Genomic DNA, 20,375 nt, shown 5'->3' with positions numbered 1-20,375 from the left:
CAGATTTTATTTGTGTGGGTGTACTATATCCAAAACATGCCAATACGATGCATGTAAAGGGGAGACGCTCTGGCTCGCTTTTATACCCTGAAACCATCATTGTCTCATTCCCTAACTCTGGCCTCCTAACTTCCTACAAAAGGATGCCTTCAATGTTATCTTAAGCTTGGGGGGTTTCCTTGTTCTCCTAATTAGCCACTTTGGCCTCCTGGCCCTCCTGCTGCTACCTGGAACTAACACAGATGTGGATCGCCCTGATACACAGCCAGTTCCTGGATGAAACAAGAGTGAATGGAAAGGGATTTAGGGATTTTAGGATGGATTTGGAGAATGGAACCATTTGTCTGATATGCCTGGATACAGGAAGGATGCGAAAAGATTGCAGGCAATAATAGCAAATTGCACATAACAAATGTCAAGTAAATGCTTGAATAACAAAGCCCCCCACCCCCACACCAAAGCTATAATAGATTATACTTTTATTTATTATATCCTTATTGATATTTCCCTACAGGAGGGAGGAAGAGAGGGAAGGAAGGAGGGGGGAAGGAAGGAAGGAAAGAAGGAAGGAGACGAGAAGAGAGGAAGGAAGAAAGGAAAGGAAAGGAAAGGAAAGGAAAGGAAAGGAAAGAAAGAAAGAAAGAAAGAAAGAAAGAAAGAAAGAAAGAAAGAAAGAAAGAAAGAAAGAAAGAAAGAAAGAAAGAAAGAAAGAAAGCATTTTAAGTGCCCGAGGAAGCATTAGTGAAATAATAAAATCAATTTTGTTCCAGAGATATCTCCAGCTCCTTGAGAAAATGCCTCCTTGAGAATATGCCTCCTTGAGAATATGCCAATAACGATTGCACTCTTATTGAGTGAGCGAAGAAGACACCAACGGTTGCACTGAGAGAGTATTCATTAGTCTAGGTTTCTGAATTTGAGTCCATTAACCAACACATGGGTGAAGGAGGAGCAGCAGAACCTCTTGCTTCAGGAGTTGGTTGGACTAGTTTCCTGAGTACTTCAAGGCTTCTTGCCTTACTTCTCTTTTTCCTTCTTCTGTTCTCAAAGACAGATTCTGCAGAAACAATTAGTCAGAAGTGGGGTAGGCAGTTTCGGGAAATGGGAACTCTCCATGCAGTTTCACACAAAGGTTGGAGGTGCGAAAAGGACCTTCTCTTACAAAAGCCTACAGAGATTTCACGTTTCCCACCCACCCCTCCTCCCTTTGCAATGTCCTGCACTTTCCTTCTCTTTCCTTGTTTTTCATTAACCCAACAGCTATTTTCTTTCTTTCTTTTTAATTGGCTGGCACCAGGCCTAGATAAGACTGATGGCATCAGAAACATTTATTTCCCCGTACACAGACGGCAGCGTCCTCCTGTAGGAAAGATGACATTGGGCAGCCTTTAAAATCCAGAAGGAAAGGCGCCGTTTGCTTGGGTTGACGTTGGCAAGGGGGAAAATTGAGATTTATCCCAGGCCTGTGCGTTGGAAATGAAGCCATCAAGATACGCTCATCTATTATTTATTCAGAAATGGCCCTCCAGCAGCAATTTATTCCCCTTTCTTTGACTAAACAATAACTTTTTCCCTCTCTCGCCTGTTCGCCAAGCACTTTTTAAAAAGCTTTTAAAAGTGGAACCCATAGAATTGTCTGCAAATGTAAAAAGTCATTTATTTATTTTTGGCCTGAGTTTTCAGAGCCACCAGGGTTGGTCAACCAGGGCAAAAATTTAATCAGGGACCAAGGAGTTTATTGTCACCACGGAAGTGCAGTATCTGGCTGTGGAATTATAATTTTTAATCATGAAACGCGGAACTTGGCAAAGTGAACCAGGGTTTTTCTGGTAGTGATTGGAGCACATGTTGTATCCAAAAAAATGAATTGGTTTGCTCAATTGGCACGCCAGACAAAAATATATTGGCATACAGCTAGTCCTCAGATCATGGCCACAATTTCCGTCATGAAGCAAAGTGGTTGTTGAGTGAATTGTGCTTCATTTTACAACCTTGTTTTGCAATAGTTGTTAAGCCATTAAGTGAATCCAGCTTCCCCTGCTGACTTTGGTTGACTCAGCTGGAAATAGAATAGAATAGAATAGAATAGAATAGAATAGAATAGAATAGAATAGAATAGAATAGAATAGAATAGAATAGAATAGAATAGAATTCTTTATTGGCCAAGTATGATTAGACACACAAGGAATTTGTCTTGGTGCAAATGCTCTCAGTGTACATAAAAATAAAATATACATTTGTCAAGAGACAAGAATCATAAGGTATAACACTTAGTAATAGTCATAGGGTTATATAGTCATAGGGTTTATAGTATATAGAATATAGTCATAGGGTACAATAAGCAATCAAATCATACCAGGAAACCAGGGGTGGGATCTGACAGTTCTGTCATTTATGAGGTTCGGTGATTTACGATGTGCTTCCCTGCACACTGCCGGCCATGCCTGTAAATCGTCATCATGCTGCATGCAGAGAAGCAGCCTTTCAAAAAGCCCTTTTTTCCTGCTTTTTTAACTGCAGCTGTGCCTCGCACGGCAGCTGAAGTTGAAAATATCAGGAAATAAAGGTCACATAAGAGCCCGGGTAGGCAGGTGGGCAAAAACATCAGCAGACGTAGAACCGGTTCTATTTCTGCTGCTCTTCAGAGCTACCAGTTCTACAGAGGTGGACAGAACTGGAAGAACCCCCCCCCCCACCCTTTCAGGAAACAGTCAGTAAAAATCATTAGGATACAAACAACAAGGTTACAGTCATACAGTCATTAGTGGGAGAAGATGGGTGAAAGGAAGGATGGGAGGATTAATAGTAATAGTAATGCAGATTTAGTAAATAGTTGGACAGTGTTGAGGGGATTATTTGTTTAGCAGAGTGATGGCATTCGGGGGAAAACTGTCCTTGTGTGTAGTTGTTCTGATGTGCAGTGCCCTATAGCGTGGTTTTGAGGGTAGAAGTTGAAACAATTTATGTCCAGGATATGAGGGGTCTGTAGATATTTTCACAGCCCTCTTTTTGACTCATGCAGTATACAGGTCCTCAATGGAAGGCAGGTGGGTTGTAATTGTTTTTTTCTGTGGTCCTAATTACTCTCTGAAGTCTGTGTCTGTCTGGTTGGGCTGCAGGACCAAACCAGACAATTATAGAGGTGCAGATGACAGACTCAATCATTCCTCTGTAGAACTGGATCAGCAGTTCCTTGGGCAGTTTGAGCTTTCTGAGTTGGTGCAGAAAGAACATTCTTTGTTGTGCTTTTTTGATGACGTTTTTGATGTTAGGTGTCCATTTTAGGTCTTGTGATATGATAGAACCTAGAAATTGTATGAAACAGTCATACGGTCCCAAATGGGAGGGGATGGGTGATAAGGAGTGATGAGAAGATTAATAGTAATAGTAGTGCAGACTTAGTAAATAGTTGGACAGTGTTGTGGGAATGAGTTGTTTAGCAGAGTGATGGCTTTCGGGGGGGAAACGGTCCATGTGTCTAGTTGTTCTGGTGTGCAGGGCTCTGTAGTGTCGTTTTGAGGGTAGGAGTTGAAACAGTTTATGTTCAGGATGGATTCCCAGTGGGGGAATCCTGCCAGAGTCCTAAGTGAAAGGATCAGTTGTAAATCTCCTTTTCCCCCCACACTGTTGTAACTTTGAAAGCTGGTTAAACATATGGCCTGTCGGTTATGTTCATGATGAACACCTTCTCAATTTTCTGGGAAGGAAGGAATAAAGAAATATAAATGCCATCCTGGTTGGATATCTCAAGATTGGGTAGGCAATGTTAATGTGTGCCAAGAATTGTTTATAAAAAGATAAGATCTCTCTCTCTCTCTCTCTCACTAGTCAAGCTAACTTCCTGGGGACTTGTGGATACATCTGTGTTCTTTTCTTGGCCACCGTACAGAAAATAATGTGCCGTTGCCAACTTCCAAAACATTTTTCAACTTTCAGGCTGCTCTGTGGCTTTCCATCCAACTCTACAGGTTGTCTGAAACGGTAGAAAGCAGGGGTGTCAAACTCGATTTCATTGAGGGCCATATCAGGGTTGTGTTTGACCGGGGGGGGGGGCGGGGATGCATGGCCATGGTGAGCATGGACAGCTCGATGTCACTCATGTTGGGGGCACCTGTGGCGGCCCAAGCACTCTGCCAGAGAAAATTGGCTCCCGAGTTTCTCCGTTTCCGGCTGTAACGGCCTCCTGCAACCCTCTGCCAGTGAAAACGGAGCTCGGGAGGGCTGCCTTTCTGAGCTCCATTTTCGCTGGCAGAGGCACTGCGGATCGGTCCTTCACTGTTTCCAGGGCGGCTCCGCGGGCCAGATCTAAGCACCTAAGGATCTGACCTGCGGGCCTTGTTGTGGTTCTCCAGCAACCGGTGCAGACGGCAGCAGAATCGGACAGTGGGGAAGAAAGGGGACCAGTCAGGGAGTCTGGAGAGGACTCGGACGAGGGTCCTATGTCCAATGCAGGGATGGGGCCAGGACCATCTGGGAGTGGGGTGCTTTCTCCGGAGCCTTCAGAGTCTGGCAGCAGAGAGGCAGAGGACATAGGGGAGCCTGTTCCCAGTGTGTGTGTGTATGCACAGAGCTGCTAGAAGGCGAGAGCAGCTGAAACAAAAGGGGCAACTTGGAAGTAAGGCTGGGAGGTGATTGCCCCTCCCATAAGAGATAAAAGTCAGACCTAGATGACGAACGCTTTGCAGGAAGCAAAGTCGTTCGATCGGTTCCGAGTCCTCCTTGAAGTTCTGTGTACTTCGGTTGGTTTTTTCTTGTACTTCGGTTGGTTTCTTTTATAGTTCATTGGAAACTTCTGTTTTTGGCAGCACTCCACAAAACTGAAAGGTGGGTGCTTATCTTGGGGGATTGTTTAAGATTAGTTCTGGGAATGGAAACAATTGCTAGCATTGCAATAAAATAGGTTTTGCTTTTAAAACAAGTTTGTGAATTATTACGGTTTATGAAGCCTGGGTTAGAACAGGCCTTGAGTTTGACACTCCTGGTATAAGGGTTTCCAGCCTGAACAAGGGGTTGGACTAGAAGACCTCCAAGGTCCCTTCCAACTCTGTTTCGTGACCGAAGTTAGAACAGCACTGAAAAAAGTAACTTAACGATTGTTTTTCACACTTAACAACCGTGGCAGTATCTCTGTGAACACATGATCAAAATTTGCCACTTGGCAACTGGCATATATTCATGACCGTTTCACGTGGTCACCTGATCACCATTTCTTACCTTCCCAGCCAGCTTCCAACAAGCAAAGTCAATGGAGGAAGCCTGATCTGCTTAACGACTGCATGTTTCACTTATTGTTAAGTGGGGCAAAAGGTCCTGAAATGAGGCATGACTCATTTAACTACTGCCTCTCTTAGCCATGGGGATTTGGGGTTCGGTTGTTGTTGTAAGTCAAGAACTAGAATGAACTCCAATATTGCATCCATTTTTGATCACCATGCTATAAAAAAGGAGATGTGGAGACTTTAGAAAGAGTACAGAAAAGAGCAACAAAGATGATTAGGGGACTGGAAGCTAAAACATATGAAGAACGGTTACAGGAACTGGGCCTGGCTAGTCTAGTGAAGAGAAGGACCAGGGGAGACAGGATAGCAGTCTTCCAATATTTGAGGGGCTGCCCCAATGTAGACAGGATCAACCTATTCTCTAAAGCAGGGGTCGCCAACCTTTTGGACATCAGGGATCACCAAACTCATCATTTTAAATCCTGCGGACCACTAATATGAATTTTGACTGGCGGTGGTTTGCTGACGTTGGTGGGAAAGTCGGTCCCATATTCCACAGCTGCAGTAGTCACAGGACTGGCCCTTTGGTCATCCCAGAGCAGCTGCCCCTCCACCTGGGTGCACCGGCCTGCCATGGACTGGAGGAGCTGCTCCGGGATGACCAAAGGGCCAGTCCTGTGACTACTGCAGCTGTGGAACATGGGACCGACTTTCCCACCCACCTCAGCAAGCCACCCTGGAGCGGATTTCCCTCCCCCGTCGTTGGTCTTACCTTCCAGTTCCAGCTCGTGTGGCTCTACTCAAGGTAAGGTTTGCACTCGGCCAAAGGTGAGGGCCCACAGGCGGGCAGGGCATGTGGGCGGTGCAGCCTTGTGTTCCCACACAGCCTGGATTAATTGCTTTGGGGAGGAGTGCTTGGGGGGGGGGGAGCATTTCTCTGCAGACCACCAAAATTTTCTCGCAGACCACCAATGGTCTTCAGCCCACTGGTTGGCGACCACTGCTCTAAAGCACCTGAAGGCAGGACAAGAAGCAATGGATGGAAACTAATCAAGGAGAGAAGCAACCTAGAACTAAGGGTCGCATCACTGGAGGCTTTTAAGAAGAGACTGGATAGTCACTTGTCTGAAAAGGTATAGGGCCTCCTGCTTGAGCAGGGGGCTGGACTAGAAGTCCTCCAAGGTCCCTTCCAACTCTGTTATTCTGCGTACCTGTACTTAGCTTTTCTGAGCTGAAAGTTAGCTGAGTGCTACAGCTTCCTGCACCTTTCTTTTTCTTTTTAAGTTTTTTATTTCATTTTTACAAACATGCCATCTTTTCTTTATACATTGTGTCGTCTGGGTACAAATATCTTGTGCCATAGTATTTGTGGTTAATACAATTTTCTTACCATAACAACAATAGTTACATTACATTGTTATTTTGAACTAGTATGCATAATATATCTTATCGCTGTAACCATCCCCTTCTTAACTCCTTTCCGTACCTTTCTTCAATATGTTGCGGCACAAATCCTGCTGAGGCTGTTCATAATCTTCTAGATTCCCCAGAGATTAGGAGTGGTCCCAGGTGTGTTACTTTCTTTCATCACCTAACAAGACTTTGCAATTCCCTCGGGAAAGCAAGAAGTGCCTGAAAATGGTGCCGGCAGGACAAGAAGTCAAAACAAGAAGACAGCGTAGAAAATCCTTGATATGCAAAAATCATTGTGTGTTCTGGGCAGCTTTTCTGTAAAGGGTGAGGGGAAATCGGGAGCATCAGATCAAAGAGCTTGCATTGATGCAATTTCGGAGGTGGTCACGTTCACAGAAGCTGCTCAGAAGTTGCGAGAGGAGGCCACCCACGTAGCAATCTTACACAAGTTGTCTTTGACGTACAGCAGTTCATTTAGTGACCGATCAAAGTTAGAACAGTAATGACAAAAGCAACAGAATAGAGTAGGGTAGGGTAGGGTAGAGATAGAATAGAATAGGGTAGGGTAGGGTAGGGTAGGGTAGAGTAGAGTAGAGTAGAGTAGAGTAGAGTAGAGTTAGAATCGAATTGAATAGGGTAGAGTATAGTTAGAGTAGGGTAGGGTGGGTTGGGGTGCAGTAAAGATAGAATCAAATAGGGTAGGGTAAGGTAGGGATAGGATAGGATAGGATAGGATAGGATAGGATAGGATAGGATAGGATAGAATTCAGGATAGAATAGAATAGAAAACAGAATAGAAAATAGAATAGAAAATAGAAAAGAAAATAGAAAAGAAAATAGAACAGAATAGAGTAGAATAAGAATTAATAGAATAGAATGGAATGGAATGGAATGGAATAGAATAACGAATAAGGAAATAATAGAATAGAATAGAATAGAATAGAATAGAATAGAATAGAATAGAATAGAATAGAATAGAATAGAATAGAACAGAATCACCTGGGACCTTTTCTATCATCTGGGGATCTAGAATAGGAGAAGAAAGGAGATAGAAAGGAGATGGAAGGGACCTTTGAGGTCTTCTAGTCCAACCCCCTGCTCAGTCAGGAAACCCTAGACCATTTCAGACAAAGTTATGACCATTTTTCATGCTTACGACCGTTCTAGCATCCCCGCAGTCACGTGATCAGAATTCAGATTCTTGGCAACTGGTTCGTGTCTCATTCCAAGGATGTGTGATCCCCTTTTGCGACCGTCTGACAAGCAAAGTTGATGCGGGAAGCCAGATTCGCTTAGCAACCATGTTCCTCACTTAAACGGCCGCCGCGATTCACATAACAACATGTTAGCAAGGAAGGTCATAAAATGGAGGGGGGGAGAGAAACTCACTTAACAACCGCCTCGCTTAGCAGTGGAAATGCTGGGCTCAGTTACGGTGGGGGACTATGCTGTCTATCCGAAATAGAAAAGAGCACTTTAAGCCGAAATGATTAAAAAGCCGGATTTGGTTTCTCCCGAAAGAAACAGAAGCATTTTATAAGGTGTGCAAAACCAGCAAAGGTAGAGACTAGTGTTGGTTCCCAGCAGGCTCTAGTCAGGGAGTGTTAAAAGATTGCGCGTCACACAACCATCCCATCCAAGCTACATCAACAATGCCCATCCAAACCCCAGGAAAGGATTGAGATCAGGGGATTGCGACTGCAGACCGGGGGGTGGGATTCTACCGGTTCGACATGGTTCAGCCGAAGCGATAGCTCCGAGGATCAGCTGTGAGTGAACCTGTTCTCTCCAACGATCAGCTGTTGGGCCTACCTGCCTGCCCCAGCTCTAGTCTGCGCTTTAAATCCCGGTTGTCAAGCTCAGCCGATTCGCGGCACAGTCGATTGCCGCATGTCAGCTGTTCTGACACACAGAGATTGCTGGAGAAGGTCAGTAGCAAACTCTCTGTGCGTGTGCGTGCAGCATGCTCTCACTGAACCCGTTGTTACACCAGTTGGATCGCACCCCTCCTAACCGCAACCCTGGGTGGAAAAAGAAGTAGAAGGGTTGCACAGTAGTAAATCCAGATTGTATTATTTTAACGACAACTCGTAAAATGCCTATGTCTTGCATAAACACTGATGGTTAACTGGGGCCAAGGGCTGGAATGGTTGCCAGGTTTTCCATCCTTAGCTATAACTTGCCGAAGTCAGTTGGTCTGTTTTTGCTTTCACGGTTTCACTTTTGGTTCCTCTGTTTTAAGGTGCGCTTTATTGATCCGCTGCGTGTTTTACTGGGCCCATAAAAAATCTGAACAAACTGAACAATGACACACACACTCACATAAAAAAAAGGCATTTGGTAAAGGGCTTGTGGTATCTCTTTCGTGCGAATGTGCGAATTCTTGACATTTTCTCTGTGTTTGCTGGAACCTGTTGCCTTCTTCAGAGGTGTCCGTCTCGTGTTGCCCTCTCTGTCAATTTTTCAACGTCATTCTGACGACGTGGTTCCTTGGTTACTTTTTGCTCCTGTTTTTAAGTCCTTATGCAGGTAATCCTCGACTTACCATCGCAAAACATTTCCGCTGCTAAGCAAGACAGGGGTTAAGGGGAGTTTTGTTCCGTTTTACAACCTTTCTGGCCACTGTTGTTTAAGTGAATCACTTGGCAGTTGTTAAGTCGGGAACATGGTTGCTAAGTGAATCTGGCTTCCCCGTTGACTGTGCTGGTTGGAAGGTCAACGAACAGGAGCCTGGGAGACTGCAACCGTCATAAATATGAGTCGGTTGCCAAGCATCGGAATTTTGATCGCGTGACTACGGTCGTAAGTGTGGAAAAACAATCCCGAGTCACTTTTCTTTAGTGCCATTGTAACTTGGGTCATTAAACGAACTGTTGTAAGTCGAGGACCACCTGTATTTCTCTGTCTCCGGACTTCTGCAATGTGTTAACCACTGTCATCCTACAATGTGCTTCTCTGTGATGTTCACCAATTGATTGTCCTTGTGACCGTTGATATCTTTCTCTTTGTCAGAGGGGCCTTGATTCTTTTCCTGGATTTTGTGGTCTGCTAAAACTTGGTGGCGGGTTGGATGATTTGATTCCCTAGCCTTCTGGAGCCTCCTCTGCCCCTTTTCTATCCTCACAGGTGCTGTCCTTAAAGTCACCGTCACTGGGCCTTCTCATGTGGTAGAAAACCAACCTGTCACTTTTCATTGTTCCTCTTTGGGTTTCAATGTTTCCTACACCTGGTTGAAGGGAGGCCAACCGATTGAAGCAGGAGGGAAGGTCGTTTTGAAGAACAACAGCCAGACCCTCACGCTCCTTTCAACTTCTCGGAGTGATGCAGCCAGCTATACCTGTTCCGGGAAAAATAGCTTCTCGGCCAACAGCAGTGAGCCTCACCGGCTTGAAATCTTCTGTAAGTTTAGGCTGGAGGTGTCCCTTCCCATCCAGCCAATGGCTTACCAACAGTTCATCTTCTTTTAATGACCCCATAATCCCTTGCGGGGTGGAGACTGGGCAACCGAATGGGGCTAGCAGAATGTTTATTGGCCGGATGCCCTTCCTGTCACCAATACAGAGGTTTTCTTTTCAGCACATATATTCTCGTTGTGCCCAGAGAGAGAAATATCTGCCTCTACCTAGGATCGAACTCACGGCCTCCTGATTGTGTGAGGCAAGAGCTTCCACCTCTAGGCCACCATTCTAATGGCTCACCATCAGTTGCCCCCTTTTAATAGACCGTTGGGGAGGGGGGGAGTGCGATGGCTCAATGGTTAAAGACACTCAGCTTGTCAACTGGAAAGCTGACAACCTGGGTTAGATACCCGAGCGCCACGGGATGGGGTGAGCTCCCATTACTTGCTGCAGCTCCAGCCCATCTAGCTGTTTGAAAGCATGCAACTGCGAGTAGATAAATAGGTGCCACTTTGGGGGGGAAAGTCACAGCGTTCCATGTTTGATGTATAGCTATACTGGCCCCATGACCACAGAAAATCAAATCACAGAAATTGATCAAAAAATTATGATGATCACTACCCCCTAGTCAGACAAAACTGGACAGGGAAAACCTTTACTTTTAATACACTTTCAATACAGTGGTACCTGGGTACTCATCATTAATTGATTCTGGGGTGCATACCAAAGATGATGAGTACTAAACAATTTTTCCCCGTAAGGAATAATGTAAATAGGTTTAATTTGTTCCTGAACCAAAGACAATGCACATTTTTATGGCAATATGTAAAAAGATAGGGTCAGATGTTATTACTTTACATGAGAAATAAGCCTAAAAATTAAGGCATGCTTAGATTAGACAAGATAAAAACTTCACTTTGCCTGTACTGATGGATGAAAACAGTACAAAAATACACAAAAATGATCACAAAAGCTAGAATAAGACAGCAAAGGGATGTGTACAGGGCAAGAGCTACTGGGTGAAAGGGCAACTGAGAAGTTCCAGTTTGTATGTTTAGTACTGAACAAATAACAAGTACCGGGACAAAATTTTCTCATCGAGATGCATTGAGTACCAAATTCAATGTGTTTCAAGGTAGCTGGGTACTGAGATACCACTATAAATGCCTTTTGTCCCCTGGATAACTGAAGGAAGGAGAACCAACCTCAGATAAATTTGCTTAGCTTAGCCATGTACTTGGTTCTAGTTCTCTCTCTGTCTTTCCTTGGAATGGTTGATTTCTGGTTAATCTGCATCCAAGGAAGGATGAGACTTTGGCCCTTCTATTTAGTTTATTTTTTTTCCTTGCCCTGCCCTGGGTGGCCATTATTCTTTCAGCCCAGGGAGTTGAAAGACATTCAAGCTGAACCTGAAGGCATGATATGTTGTTGATTTGAATTCAGGATCCAGTCCTGTAATCATTTACTAGTGGCCAACAGGCATAAAGAGCCAGTTTGGTCTAGTGGTTAAGGCATCAGGCTAGAAAACATGAGACTGTGAGTTCAAGCACTGCCTTAGCCTTGAAAACCAGTTGGGTGATTTTGGCCTAGTATCTCTCCTTCAACCCAACCTCTCTCAAAGGACCATCTAACCAGCTCTTTGCTCCTCAAATAGATGCCAAATAAAAGCTCAACAATAGGAACCAGCTTCTTTGTTGAGCTTGAAACTAGCTTGAATTAAAGCTTTGAGCTTGAAAATGATCAAAAAATAGAAGTTATTGTTGTTCTTGGGTTTTATTCAGATGTTCTGGGATTTCTCCCTATAGAGCCAGCCTATGGTTACATCAAAAATGTAGATTGTACTTTCAGACAGGTTTCATACCTTGCCATGGCCAACTCACTGCAAGATAACTCTCTGTAGGACAATTCAATGCTGAATTAATTGTTTCAAGTACTTTTATTATTAGTGACTACATTTTCGTTGAAATTATTGTAACTCTTATTTATGGATTGACTTTCTTTATTTTATTATTATCGGCCACAGCCATGTCAACATTCATTTAACTTTTGTATTTGTTGAATTGTCCTGCAGTGAGCTTGTCCCATGGTGAATTGGCCGCGGGGAGTTGTTCTACTCCTTTTGCAAACATAATGCAATAATAACACCGGTAGTTTTCCTAAGCAGCATGATTTTTTCTCACCAACATATGACTTTCCTATGTTTGCTCCAGACGGGCCTGAACACCCCGTAATCAGCCCCTTACAACAAGTTTATAATGAACATTCCACTCTCAACCTCGTCTGCTCTGCCGTCTCTAATCCACCTGCAAAGTTTTCTTGGTATCTTAATGGAGAACTTCTGGAACATCAGAACGATTCTCACCTGGCCCAGCGTCTTACTCTGAAGAATGCTGGGAACTATACTTGCAAAGTTACCAATGTTGAAAGTGGACTTTCGAAAGCCACCGTCCTGGAGATCAGCATCCGGGGTGAGTAGCTTGGATGGCCAAGCTCACCCAAATCTTTTGGAGGACTTGCTGTGGGTGATTTTTTTTTTTTTCTGGGTATCTCTTTGGTGTGACTCTGTCTTCGCTTCCTGTCATCTTGGAACGTCCGTTTCAGAGCTCTGCATGGATTTGATTTTGGACCTTCCTGCATTTTTATTTGAGTTTTTTTCTTTCTTCTCATGGTACTCCATCCTGGGATTTTACCATGACTACCTCAACAGACTGTTCCTCTTTTATTTTGATTCCTTTTCTTATTCTGTATCTGTGATCTTGGTAGACTAGATTCCATCTGATTCCTCTAAGGACCGAATGTCATTCCAGTATAAATTAGATCCCTTCAACATGTTGCCTTCAAAAGTTCTCCTTTATGGTCACAGATGTTGGCCTATTTTGAGCCTGTTCTAATAGTCAGCCAAACTTAGTTCTTTGCCTTGTGTTTTCCAATACTGTGACCTTGTATTTTCTTTCCTCACCATGTGAGATCTCAAATAGTTAAAACAGCAACTTTTGTTAGTCTTTCTTCTTTGTACCTTCTCTTTAACCCTGTTTCATTTATATCTTTGGCACTGACAACTGGCCAGCTTCTGGCTAAGTTTTCAAGCCCACCCACTGATATTCACTCGGACTCTATAACTGTTCGATATTCTTTTCTTCCATTTATTTATCTGCCTCAAACTTGAGGTTTATCTCCACCAGTTTCCTTCTTGGTGGTTGTAGAATGTCTCAGAAGTGGAACAACAGTGAAACAACAGAGACGTTGTTCCTGAAAACATAAACCTCATATTTTCCTTTTTTTTTTTTAATTGCTAAGTTTTCAACGTAACCTCATTTTGGCCTCGCCTTCTCCCAACTTCCCATTTTAGTCATCGTTCTCTATGCAGCATGTGAGGTACCTTGACAAAATCTTGCAGTCCAGGAGAAGAGGATGTGTATCAAAGTTCTCCATCTTTTGTTGTTGTTGTTCTGTTGCTTCATACCTCACACCTGATAGTCCGACGTTTCTTAAACGCATTGAGGCTCACCTCTCTGCCACAGATCTGACTGCACAGCCCCTTCTGAATGGAAATTCAAGATTAAATCTTGAAGTCCTGCGTCAATGATCCATGATGAAGAGTCTGACAGTGACGTCAGGTGTTTGTCTTAAATAACAATGACGTCCCACCTGTTTTCTCTTCCTAACAGAGGCCATCAATCATATCTCCGTCAGAGACCCTGGCAAGATTGTCGAGAATAGCACCACATATCTCAACTGCACCGCCTCAGGCTTTAATGTTTCCTATTATTGGCTTAAGGGGAACCAGAGGCTGCAGGCGGGAGGCCACATATTTTTAAGCACCAATGGTCAAAACCTGATCTTGAGTCGAACACGCCGTCAGGACTCGGGCCTCTACACTTGTTGTGGGATTAACAGTTTCTCTAACAACTCCGCCAACTACAAACTGAATGTCTTTTGTAAGTCTGGTTTTGGCATGGGGCAGGGCGGGGGGGAGGGGTTTGTAGAGATTTGGGGATTTGGGGAACGAGTCCGCCCCCCACCCCCCAAGCAAGCTTGTGTAAGAGTCTTAACTTCTAAATTGGGGGTGTATGAGAGACGTTGAACAGATCCGTTCGAGGGATCCAGTGTTCGGAGTGCATTCCCTTGACCCGGTCACTTTTCTCCCCCTTGGCCACACACCAACCACCCTAGGTAGCCCTCAACTTACAACAGTTCGTTTAGTGACCGTTCAAACGTACAATGGCACTGGGGAGGAAAAGGGATTTATGACCGTTTTCCACAGTTACAACCTTCGCAGCAACCCCATGCTCGTGTGATCGAAATTCAGACACCTGATACTTGACTCGTATTTATGATGGTGGCAGCACCCCCGGGTCAGGTGATTCAACTTTTGCGACCTTCTGACAACGGGGGAAGCCAGTTTCGCTTAACAACCGAGTTACTAATTTATCAATGGTGCTGTGATTCACCTCACGACTGAGGCAAGAAAGGTCATAGAAGGAGGCAAGACTCACTTAATGAATATCTCCATTAACAATGGACATTTGGGGACTCCACTGTGGTCGTAACTCGAGGACTACCTGACCAGCTGTCCAAATCCCTTGAGTTACTGTTTAGATAGGTCGTTTTGCAAGATTCATTTTGATCTGGAGCCGTGTCGTGTGTATCTTAACAGGTCCATCAGTTTGGGAATTTGCATCACTCCCGAATATAATAATCTGACTAAACAGGAGAAAGCTATCATTAGACAGGATGACAGGATCACCTCGGGCTACATATAATAATATAATTGCAAACACAAATACTGAGCAAGCGTTAAGCGTCATCTGCCAGTTGTAGGTTGAATGGAGAAGGACACAGCTTCTTTGTGGGAAACTCAAAAAATCTCTATCCCTTGAACCAGAGGTGTGTATTCAGGAGGTTCTGACCAGTTCTGGAGAACCAGTAGCAGAAATTTTGAGTAGTTCAGAGAACCAGCAAATGCCACTTCTGACTGGCCCCACCCCCATCTCTTCTCCACCTCCCATTGAGTCCCAGCTGATCGGCTGGGTCTCCTTCTGTTGCCCTGCACAGGAGAATGGAGCTGGAAAGCAGGTTAGTGGGGTGGGGAGGGAATGGGGATTTTGCAGTATTCTTCCCCTGCCACACCCACCAAACCACGCCTACATAAGTAAAAAAAATCTGAATCCCACCACTGCTTTGAACCTCAAAGTTCTGGTTGAAACAGAGACAATCCAGGCATCATTATAGTATGAAACTCACCATCTGTTTTGGGCAGTTGGAATCTCTCCAGCAACCTGAACAAAAAACTCTTAAAATCCTTAAGTAGAGATCGGTCAGGCAGTCAATCCATCAGAATCAATCAATCCCTTCAAATTTTTCTTCCCTATCGTAGATTAGCATAAAACAGATGCCGGGGGGGGGGGGGATAAGAGGGTGGGGGGGAAACATAGTTATTCTAAAAACGTCTCAAAAAGGGTTAGAGTTAATACAGATAATCCCGCGGTCCAGGAAATAAAAACAGATTGATCCGATAATAACATTTGGTGATTAAAACAAGTCAGAATGAGCAGGATATTTAGTGCAGAGTGGAAATAATAATTCCTGGTGAGCCTCTGTGACGAGATGACAGTTGTCGGGACGTGTAACCAGGAACAGGAGTTGAGTTCAAAGCAGGGGTGGGATGCAAATATTTTTACTACTGGTTCTGTGGGCGTGGCTAGGTGGGCGTGGCTAGGTGGGAGTGGCCATGTGACTAGGTGGTATGGCTGCTTTTTTTTTTTTTTTTTGCAACACGCCCCACGTTTTGGGTTTTTTTGCCTCTTGGGCCTCAGGGAAGCCTTCGGGGGTGTTTTTGCTCCCAGGAGGCTTCCCTGAGGCCCAGGAAGACAAAAACGGAGTGGGGGGGGCACACAGGGGCACAATTTGCCGATTTTCCGAACCGCACAGAATTGTAACAACCAGTTCTATAGAAGCGGTCCGAAACAGTAAAATCCCACCCTTGGTTCAAAAGCCCTTCCAAGTTTATTACATGCTACCTATATGCAAGAATCTGGCCTACAGATGGCTGAGGCAGATAATTTGTGGGAGCGTAATGATTCCAAACTGCTGGTACATTTGACCCCGCCTTCTCGGTCATATCCTACAGCCATAGAGAATAACATGTTCCATCAATTTTTCCTCCACTGCAGAGACACAATCTCTCTTCAAAGGTTTTTTTTTTTTCCTCTTGAAGTAGATGTCAGTTGAGGAAATGTGAGTCCTTGTAAGCAAGCCCACACTTTACCGTGTTGTGAGGCATTCCATTCTGTACACCTTTTGCAACTTCCTAGATATGGCAGTATTTCTCCCTGCTACATGAAATAGGTAGCCCCCTTGCCAAAATGTTATTTTAGGAGTGGGGACATTTCTTCTTGTTTTAAACAAGTCCTTTCTGCTAAAACTGCTGCTTACAGTCTACACCCAAAGAACCAGAAGGAATGACTTCTGCATATTTAAAGGGCAGTTTCATTTTTCAGTTTCTTCAATGCCCCACCTGGGCTTATTATTATTTTCGAAATGCTGTTAAAGGCTTTCTGAGGGGAGAGGGGGGTTGGCTTACAGGCTACCTGTAACTTGAGAAACTAACATCAGGCTAATGAAACTAGCATGATAGTAAAACAGGAATTGGAAACACACAGACCCCCATCCATCCTTCTAGCTGGCGAGCTGGCTTAGCTGTCCATGTTAGCTTTCTTGTTTTTCTCCTCTCTCTGGACAGGCAGTGGTGGGATTCAAAAAATGCTACTACCGGTTCTGTGGGCATGGCTTTATGGGCGTGGCAGGGGAAGATTACTGCAAAATCCCATTCCCTCCCCACCCTACTAACCTGCTTTCCAGCTCCGTTCCCCTGTGCAGGGCAACCAAAGAAGACCCAGCCGATCAGCTGGGACTCGGGAGGCGGAGAATAGATGGGGGCAGGGCCAGTCAGAGGCTATATTTTCCAGTTCTCTGAACTACTCAAAATTTCCGCTACCGGTTTCCCAGAACTGGTCAGAACCTGCTGAATACCACCTCTGTGGCCAGGGTATCCCAAGGGAGGGTCCCTGGGCACCCTGAGAATGTTAAACCGTCTACATTAGATGCCCCCAAAGTTGAATTATAACAAGCCAAATCAGAGTCTTTCCACCTTCTCTCCTTTTTTTGCAAAATAATTTGTGGTTCTGAACTCTTGGTGGGCGTGAAACAGATTACATTTAGCCTCAGTGGCACAATGGTTAGAGTGCAGTACTGCAAGCTATTCCTACTGCAATTTGGCAGATCGAATCCCACCAGGCTCAAGGTTGACTCAGCCTTCTGTCCTTCCGAGGTGGGTAAAATGAGGACCCAAATTGTTGGGGACAATATGCTGATTCTGTAAACCGTAAAGCACTATAAAGTGGCATATAAGTCTTAAGTGCTATTGCTATTGCTACAAATGGATATTGAGACCTCCTCCAAGGTAGTCCCAGGTAGTCCTCAACTTACAGCCATTTGTTTAGCACCCATACTAAGTTGCAACAGCACTGGAGGAAAAAAGCGACTTGTGGCTGGTCCTCGAACTTACAACCGGCACAGCATCTGCACAGTCACGCCATCAAAATTCAGGAGCTCGGCAACGGACATGTATTTATGATGGCGGTAGCATCCTTGTCACACGATCATCTGACCCGGCTTCCAAAAAACAAAGTCAATGGGGAAGCTGGTTAACGACTGCATGCACTTAACGACTGCATGATTCTCTTAACAAGCACAGTGATTTGCTTAACTGTGGTGGAAAAGATGGTTAAAAATTGGATGTGGCTCGCTTAACAACCACAAATGGAAATGCTGGTCCCAATGGTGTTCGTAAGTTGAGGACTACTTGTATTGTTGAGGACTATTTGTATATGAGCCACAGTGGCGCAGTGGTTAGAGTGCAGTACTGCAGGCTACTTCTGCTGCCTGCCGGCTGCCTGAAATTTGGCAGTTCAAATCTCACCACGCTCAAGGTTGACTCAGCCTTCCATCCTTCCGAGGTGGGTAACATGAGGATCCAGATTGTTGGGGGCAACAGGCTGACTCTAAACCGCTTACAGAGGGCTGTGAAGCACTGTGCAGCCGTGTATAATTAAGTGCTATTGCTATTTAGGCTGATGAATTAAATAGCTCCTGGATATGAAGGACAAACTCAGTATGGGAGGGCAGCACTCCCCAATATAACAGGGGTCTCCAACCCTGGTAATTTCCACTGCCAAAATTCCTCAGCTGGCTGTGCTCAGGAATTCTGGGAGTTGAAGTCCACAAGTCATAAAATTGCCAGGGTTGGAGACCCCTGTTATATGATCACATGGATGCAAAGAAGAACATCGTGGCCCCATGCCAACCACACAGGCATGCGTCATTCCATCTCGTAGGTTTTTGATCGAATGTTGCTTCTGAAAACTCTCCTCCCCGAGTTCCCTGGCCTTCCTCAACCTGTAACTCTCCTATATTTGCTCCAGATGGGCCTGATGCCCCAGTCATCAGCCCCAGTGGGCAATTTTATGCAGAAGGCTCCAATCTCACCCTCTCCTGTCAAGCTGACTCCAACCCACCTGCTGAATATACATGGTCCTTCAAGAACTCTAGACATTCAGGGGGGATCTATCAACTCTTTCGTTTGTCTTCTGCCAACAATGGGACCTATACATGTGAGGCCTCCAACAACGAGACCAAACTTTCCCAGTCTAAAGTCCAGCCTATCTGTGTCCTGGGTGAGTATATTCATGGTTGTATGGACTTCTGGTCTCCATAGATGACTTCCGTTAAGTGGGTTGATCTATCTGAAGCTAGTAATTTATATACCTAAACCTGAGCAATTTGCCTCCAGAAGTTGTAGATGCTCCATCACTGGAGATTTGACATCCCTTTGTCCAAAATGGCACAGGGTCTTCTACCTGAGCTGTTATTCTTTATTCTGTATTTCCTATCTCCATGGGACTTGTCTGGATCATCCAGATCCAGTCCCAAAAGTCTCTTTTCCACGTAGCGTTCTATTTATTGTACATGTTTGGGTATTCTTGTCTCCTTGACAGCTCCTTCTCCTCCATCTACGACTCCTTTGGGTGTGTTGACAGGGGTTGTGTCCACAAACGATCCCGCGTGACTGGGTTGGATTTAAACCGCTAAAGCCTTACGACGAAATCTTCAAAAGTCAACATTTGGAACACCACTTTTCATTGGGTTGTGTTTTTCCCCCCCATGAATTCTTGTTGCTTTAGCCAACTCCTTGTATGTGTTTGTGTTTGTGACTCTTCTTCCTAAGATACGTCCTTGTGTCCTGTAACTGGATTTCAGGTTTTTTTTTTTTATGCAACTGTTGACTGTTTCTTTCAAAGGTTTGGAGTTCACCACCTTTCGCTGTCATTCTTGGTGGTTTTAAGATGATAATTGCGAAATTTGTACGGTGGACATTAGAAATTGACTTGTCTCCTGTCGCTTCAAACTTCTCCAATATTGTTGCATTTTTTTTCATTCTGAACTATCAATGTATATAGTCCTGTAATTTCTCTTACTTTTTTGTCTTTTTGTCCTTTTGGTCATCCTTAAATGATATTGAGGGAACTGAAGTTTAGAAAACCATCCATGCGGCGTCTTCTTCCTTTTCCCAACTGTTCATTTCTCTGACGGAGAAAATGTCTAACTTTATCACTGCGATTTTCCAACATTATCTTAATAGCAAACACCCACCAGGTTAGCAAGTCGTTAGGACTGGATACCTGCCCATCACTTTGGGAATATTCATCTTTAGAAAGTTTTATCTGTAATAAAATAGAATAATTCTGAAGGTTGAAAGTTGTGTCTGATCATTCCTTTCCTATTAGTCTTAGTTCTCGAAAGTCCTCGAAAGAGTGAATAAAGGTAAGATGCTATTCCCAAAAGACATGTATATAAGTTTTTTTTTTTATCAATTTCAAAATTACTGTCATAGGGTAATAAGGTTATGTAAATGCCAGTTAAGCTTTAGCAGAGTTCCTTCACATTAATAGTCAACCTCTTCTGAAGAACAGTTGCAGGAACTGGGTATGTCTAGTTTAATTAAAAGAAGGACCAGGAGTGACATGATAGCAGTATTCCAATATTTGAGGGGCCGCCACAGAGAAGAGGAGGTCAACCTATTCTCGAAAACACCTGAAGGCAGGACAAGAAGCAATGGATGGACACTAACCAAGGAGAGGAGCAATCTAGAACTAAGGAGAAATTTTGTTTCAGTGAGAACAATTAATCAGTGGAACAACTTGCTCTAGAAGTTGTGGGTGTTCTAACACTGGAGGTTTTCAAGGAGAGATTGGACAGCCATTTGTTTGAAATGGTATAGTGCAGT

General features: G+C 44.3%; 1 protein-coding gene across 4 annotated transcripts in view; it reads left to right on the top strand.

Moving 5' to 3' along the window:
* Positions 1–20,375, top strand: part of LOC113421149 (cell adhesion molecule CEACAM5-like) — a 50,372-nt gene that overhangs the window by 9,788 nt on the left and 20,209 nt on the right. For 3 of the 4 annotated variants that reach the window (XM_087971151.1, XM_087971153.1, XM_087971150.1), the window contains exons 3-6: positions 9,759–10,031; positions 12,241–12,498; positions 13,699–13,968; positions 18,514–18,765. The exons of the other annotated variant lie outside the window; for it this stretch is intronic. In XM_087971151.1, coding sequence (XP_087827277.1) covers positions 9,759–10,031; positions 12,241–12,498; positions 13,699–13,968; positions 18,514–18,765 — 1,053 coding nt within the window. The remainder of the gene's footprint in view (positions 1–9,758; positions 10,032–12,240; positions 12,499–13,698; positions 13,969–18,513; positions 18,766–20,375) is intronic. 4 annotated transcript variants of the gene reach the window in all.

This window comes from Notechis scutatus, chromosome 8 (genome assembly GCF_049901735.1).
Source record: "Notechis scutatus isolate UNSWTSFEM ecotype Mainland chromosome 8, rNotScu1.2, whole genome shotgun sequence".
NCBI classification, from domain to species: Eukaryota; Metazoa; Chordata; class Lepidosauria; order Squamata; family Elapidae; genus Notechis; species Notechis scutatus.
The sequence above is the reverse complement of the archived record's forward strand: the minus strand, read 5'-3'. Positions and strand labels throughout refer to the sequence as shown.